General features: G+C 53.0%; 1 protein-coding gene across 1 annotated transcript; it reads left to right on the top strand.

The window, feature by feature from the left end:
* Window positions 1-546: 546 nt before the first annotated feature.
* LOC102871195 (vomeronasal type-1 receptor 4-like) lies at window positions 547-5,123 on the top strand. Its single transcript, XM_006901843.1, has 2 exons — window positions 547-1,276; window positions 5,053-5,123. The coding sequence occupies exons 1-2, from the start codon at window positions 547-549 to the stop codon at window positions 5,121-5,123; spliced, it is 801 nt and encodes a 266-aa protein (XP_006901905.1).
* Window positions 5,124-6,616: the final 1,493 nt, after the last annotated feature.

A 6,616-nucleotide genomic window follows, 5' to 3' on the forward strand; every position in this document is an offset into this window, starting at 1 on the left:
CTGTCTCCCTCAGAGGCTGGTACTGATGCCATGGCCACCACATTGAGCTCCCTGTGCCAGCAGCTAAAAGAAGTTTGGGGAGTATTTTTCTTTCTCCTGTAAGGGAACATGATCTGTCAGGGTCAGGCTAAGTGATCATATTGGAATAAGGAAACATTTTGGATTCCAAACTGGTCCGGTGGAATACAGGAAGCATGGAACTGAATTACAACAGACATAAGGGTCATGAAACCCAGTTCAATTCCTAACAGCAACCAGTGTCACTTAGAGTCGGACACAATAACAGTGATTCTTGGTGCTTGATTCCAAAGATCGTGGAATCTGAGTAACTGTAGTTGCATAAAGGATGTAGTGTGAGCAAATCTGTGTTTCCTTCAACTGTAAAGGACTCTTGAGAATTGTCACAGGTATTCTCTAAAAATGACATACTTGTAATGTAGAGCAAGGAAGGGTGGGAAATCCACTCAGCTTCTCAAACCCTGTAAAGAAATAGTCTTTCGTTGCCAAACAGAAACGCGCTCTGTAATTCTGACTGTGGCCAACTCCATGGTGCTCCTGTCCCGTGGAATCCCCCAGGTCATGGCAGCTTTCGGGTGGAAATACTTCAACGATTCTGCATGCAAACTCGTCTTCTACGTTTACAGGGTGGGCAGGGGCATGTCCTTCGACAGCGCCTGTCTTCTAAGTGTCTTCCAGGCCATCGCCATCAGCCCTGGGAACTCCAGGTGGGCAGGATTGAAGGTTAAGGTTCCCAGGTCCACGGGTGTCTCTGTCGGCTCGTGCTGGCTTCTGCACGTGCTGGTAAACATCATCTTCCCCGTGTACATGACTGGCAACTGGAGAAATAAAACCATTGCTGAGAAATACGTCTACGGCCAGTGCTCTTCCGTCCCTGGTGACAGGGAGGCACACTGGCTGCATTCGGCCCTGTTGCTGGTCCCTGACGCTGTGTCTCTGGGCCTCACGCTCTGGGCCAGCGGCTCCATGGTCTTCCTCCTGTACAGACACAAGCGGCGGGTCCGGCATCTCCACAGGAACAGCGCGACCCCCAAGTCCTCGCCCGAGATCAGAGCCACGCAGACCATCCTCGTCCTCCTGGGCACCTTCCTGTCTTCGTACGCCCTCTCCTCCGCCTTCCAGGTCTTTCTGAGGAATCTGCTTCCTCCCGCTTGGTGGCTGGTGCCCACGGCCGTGCTGATTGCCACGTGGTTCCCAAGTGTCAGCCCCTTTGTCCTCCTGGGCCGCGACCCCAGAGTCTCCAGACTCTCTTTTGCCTGTATTAATATGAAATCCCTTCTTCTCAGAAAGACTTGATTTTATGGGTTTGCATGATGTTTGCTTGTTTACCACACAGAATCCAGTCATAGTTGGAACAATCATGAGTGCACACACACACGTACAGTCAGGCTCCTCCTAATACCCATTCCGGCAACATGTGACTGTACTCTTACCCTCACAGGGCCCCTATTTCATAGCAGAGTTCTGAAACCCTGAGTATGAAACCCAGGGAAGGTCAAGCTTCCCTTTCCTTGTTATGAACCATAATATGCACCTTGCAGGCTCGGTTTAGAAGAGGTCGTGGTACGAGGGATATTATAGCTAATGTCAGATGGATCTTGGCTGAAAGCAGAGCGTACCAGAGGAATGTCTGTGTTTCAGACTGTGTGGATCACGACAAGCCATGGCTGACTCTGAGAAGAATGGGAATCCCAGAACATTTGAGTGTGCTTATGCAAAACCTATACTAGAACCAGGAGGCAGCCGTCAGAACAGAGCAAGGAGACACTGCATGGTTCAAAATCGGGAAAGGTGTCCACCAGGGATGTATTCTGTCTCCATACCTTTTCAATCTGTATGCACAACAGATCATCCGGGACACTGGGCTGTATGAGGAGGAGTTGGTGGAAGATTTCATAAACAATCTGCGTTATGCAGGTGACACAACCCTGCTTGCTGAAACTGAGGAGGACCTGAAGCGCTTGCTGCAGAGGGTCAAGGACTGCAGCTTTCTATATGGATTGAAGCTCAACATTAAGAAAACAGATTCTCACCACTGAGCCAACTGGCAGCATCATGATCAACAGAGAAGAGACAGATTGTTAACAGCTTCAGTTTGCTTAACTCCTCAATTAACACTCTAGTAGCAGCAGCCAAGAAATCAAGAGATGAATTGCATTGGGAAAGTCAGCTGTCAGGGACCTCTCAAGAGTACTGAAGAGCAACAACATCAGGCTGGAGACTAAGGTGTGCCTGATCCAGGCTCTAGTCTTTGCAATTATGTGCTATGCGTCAGAGAGTTGGACAGTGACTAGGGATGACAGAGAATTGATGCATTTGAGCTGTGGTGCCAGAGATGAGTGTTGAATATACCATGGACTGCTAGGAGAACAAACAGATTCATCCTGGAGAGGGTTAAAGAAGGCTGCTCCTTGGAGTCAAGGATTCTGAAGCTTCTTCAGACATACTCTGGACATGTTGCAAGGAAGGACCAGTCCTTGGAGAGGGACATCATGCTTGAGAGGGTGGAGGGACGGTGCAGACAAGGAAGCTCCTTGATGAGATGGATTGATTCAGTGATGAGGGTAATGGCAGTAGGTGTGTCAGAGACAGTGAGATTGGCACAGGATAGAGCAGGGTTTAGGGTTGTTGTACATAGGGTATGAGTCGCAGGTGACTTGATGGCACCTAACAACAACAATATGCATGTCATTTTCCTGTAACAGGATCTACATAGTTGTCCAGAATGCCCAATAGTTGGACCTCCCTTCACCACGCAGAGACTGCCTTTACACCAAACCGAATGCACCATCAGTCAAAATAATTCCGGCTTGTCCTGAGTTTACAGGACAAATTACAACCGATCCACAGATTTCTGAGATTTTGCAACTCCCGGCTGCTTTCTCTTCCTCTGGGTCTGGTGATGAGTGTCCCCACCGCTCAGCCAGTAGGGCTCTTCCCCAGGTTTACAGGCTAAGATCTTCAAAGAGACACAAGAAAGTTGTACTACACAGTCACTGACCCATATCACAGGCTCACGGTTGTCACTCCGATAGCCAATTTCTGCATCTTCCCGCCCCTGACACCACCCCTCAGGGAGGGGTCTGTGGGGGAGACCAGAAATAACAGCCACTCCTGCCTCCCACATACCAGCACCCCTTCCGTTCTGCGTCCCCGTCATACAGACGCTTCTCCAGAGCTTTCAAGTTGAGCCTCCAACCCAGCTCGACGAGGTGAACAGCTGGCGATGGTACAGAAAGGAGAAAACGCAGCCCTGACTCACCAGACCCTCCCCTGGGTGTTTGTTATACGTTTTTTTGAGCTTGACTACCTAGCCAAAGGTTGGTGGTTCAAACCCTCCCAGCAGAACTGTGGGGGGTAAGTTCTGAGACAGAGATGAACACAAAGCCAAGCTCACTGCTGTGTTGTTTGGTGTCGTTCGGTTGGTGTCAGCTCACAATGACCCTGCTGCACAGGACAGAGGTGAACCGTGCCCTGCCCTCGCCATTCTCGGCCTCTGCCACGCGAGGGTCTGAAGGGACACTGAGCTGGTCGGCCGTCTGAATGTCTTCGGTGAAGAGGATTTCCTATCTTCTTTCCATTTTAAGTGGATTGTTGTCAATCTTACCCCTGTAGCATTTTGTAGTGATTCACCCATCTTTTTTGCCTTTTCCACAAACATTTCAAACTATTTCACTGTTTTACAACTCATTGTTTTTTTTCCTTGGTGCGTGCCATCAACTGCAACTCAAAGCCAAGGATCTGAACCTCGCTCTATCTTGTGCCCTCCTGAATATCTTCAGTGCCCTGGAGTTCAATGTTGAGAGTCACCACGTCAATCCACCTCACTGAGTGCTCCTCCCCCACTCCAACCCTCCACCTTTCCAACACGTGTCCTTCTCCAAAGACTGGCCCCTCTTGAGATGAAGCTTCACCACGCTTGCTTCCACGAAACACCAGTATTTGTATGTCTGATCAATGAAGGCAAATGAATTGCACTTCCTCTGAAGCCTGTTGCAACTACACAATCTCAAGTTTAACTTTCACCACCTGTCACTTTGTCACGGCCAGATGACAGAAGCCTTCTGATTATCCCCCCCCCCCGAGGAGAAAAATAAAACTTCCTACCAGTAGTCCTTTGCTCTCCTCTCCCAACACTAGTGGTGACCATTATTATTAGAGAGGTTCTAACACACCCGACCGGGCCAGGTGGGTCGGGGGCTCGGGGCTCTGTGGCAGGGTTAGCCCGCAAGCAGCAGCAGGTGTGTTCCTGGTAGACCTCCGAGAAGCTGCAGGCTTTTTCTAGGAAGACACGGGAGTCCTGAGAGGAGGAAGGAGAGTTGGAAAGGCAGGTGGTCAGCAGGTCTCCTAAACCCACTGGAGGGTGAGCCATGGCAGGCAGGGGGTTGTGCAAACATGTCCACGGCCATCAATGATGCCCACGGCTGTTCTTCCCTGATGGAGGCGACTGGACCGGAGCAGGTGGGGCTGGTGATGGTGCCGAGTGGACTGTAACTCCTAGCGATCCTGTGAACAGCTCCGAACCCCGCCTGCCCTGGCCTGCCCGCCCCATCCCTGACAAGTGCAATCCCATCGCTGCAGCCGTGGTGAACCATCTGGGGGGGCGGGGGTCTTCCTCTGTCTGACCCCCCACCTTTCTGGGTATTATGCCTTTTTCCAAGGACAGGTCTCATTTGGCAACATGCCCAAAGTGTGTGAGACGCAGATTGCCCATTCCTGGCTCAGAGAACACGGCACTTCCCGAAGACACGCGTCTGTCCTCTTGGTAGTCCACGCGATGTCCAGCACTCTCCTCCAACACTGTGATCCATCTTCGCTGTCCAACTTTTACACACACAGGGAGCAAATGAAAATATCATGGCTTTGGACAGGTACAGCTACTCTCTGGCACGCTGGAGGGGTCCTCCACAGATTCTCCCAACATTTACATTAATGGGGCTAGCCAGATCTAGCACACCATACATGCCCAGGTCTCTACTAAGAGTTTCTAGGAACCTTTATGTTCACAACTGCTTCCCTGACTTTTGCCTGCAGTTGGGAGTTTTCTCACAGGATCTCCATCCCGGAAATTTCAGAACATCAATTCGCTCAGGGTGCCGGGGTAGGGGGACAGGGGCGGGTAACTTCAGGGTTTCCAAGGGTGGAGATGCACCCTGACCACTCAGAGCCAGTCTCCAGTTCACCCACCCTTGCTTGACGTCTACACAGGGCCTCTGGTCCCCAGTAGGGCTGACCTGTGAGCCCCCATGACCCCCACACTTGGTCTCTTGGGTCCAGCCGGAGGCAAAGGCTATTCCCTCTGAAGGGAACGAGAAGAACCCAGAAGTCGCACTCATGCTCCTGTTCCAACTTCTCTCAAGGCTGACAACTGCGCCAGCCAGCTGTTTATCTAGCCACCAAGGTTTTGGCAAACATTGCAACATCCAAGTTGTCTCCGTCCAGAGCTGTAGTGTCAATCTTCTCACAGCAGGAAAGCAGGGCCATGTACCAGGAGAGGCCACAGCCGCTGAAGGCGGGTGGCACCACCCATTCTGACCAGGCTGCAGCTGACCGGTCCACGCACCCCAGGCGTTTCTCCCCTCTCTCTGCTGGTTTTACAGAAAGCCTGCTAGTCCTCGATCTCATGTAGAAGTTCTTGAGCTGTGTGCCATGTTCCTACACCTAGTTTTTGCGACAGTCAAGTGTCTATTTTAAAAGGTAGTGAAGGGTTTTCCCATCAGCTAGACACGAGGGAGTTAACCACACAGAACTGCCCTTCACCTGCCCCAGCCTCCGCTGCTGACGCTGTGGACAGACACCCAGGACAGACAGACACCCAGGACAGACAGACACCCAGGACAGACACCCGCAGGGCCAGTGACTTTATTACCCGGCACGTACTGCCCCCTTGTAGGTACCTCTACACATCCCACGACAGTCCAGATGCAGAGGCGAGTAAGGGGGTCTTGGACCAGGCCCCATGTCCATCTGGTCAGGGCATCACTCCCTGCCCTCCTAGCCCCCATGCTGTCCTGGTTTAGGGGGTGCACACAAGGTCTAGTCCTTTCTCTTCTGCTTCGTCTGGGTTAAGGACCCTTGCCCATAGGTCCCTGCTGAGGTGCTTTGCGTGACCCCACTGGGTCTCCAGAACATTGCCTCTGCCCCTGCATGCCCAGGTGGGGCGGGAGAAGGGGGCTGTGGCCGGGCCCTGGGCAGGAGGAGTAGGAAGGAGGCTGGGCCCAGGCACTGCAGAGGGAGGGGAATGTAAGGGCAAACATGGGGAATCAGGAGGCTGCGACACAGGGCTGGAGGGGAAGGAGGGGCAGCCTCGGCAGGGGCCCGCGGGCGGCACCCGTGCACCAGGCATATGGTTCGTCCAGTGTCCAGCCTGGGTAGGGCCTGGGGCGGCTGGCGTGGGGACCGTGGGCGGCACCCACGCACCAGGCAGACGGTTGGGCCAGTGTCCAGCCTGGGAAGGGGCCTGTGGATGGCACCCGAGTGTATAGCTAGGCCTGTGGCCAGGCAGGGCCCCAGGGTGGCACCAGTTAGTTCTGCAGCCAGGGCAGGAAGGGCCCCTGCGCCCCTGCTAGCCAGCGGCCAGCCCGGGAAGGAGCCCTGC

The sequence above is a fragment of the Elephantulus edwardii genome, unplaced genomic scaffold, assembly GCF_000299155.1.
Source record: "Elephantulus edwardii isolate Elephantulus edwardi_28Jun2011 unplaced genomic scaffold, EleEdw1.0 scaffold00348, whole genome shotgun sequence".
In the NCBI taxonomy this organism is placed as follows: domain Eukaryota; kingdom Metazoa; phylum Chordata; class Mammalia; order Macroscelidea; family Macroscelididae; genus Elephantulus; species Elephantulus edwardii.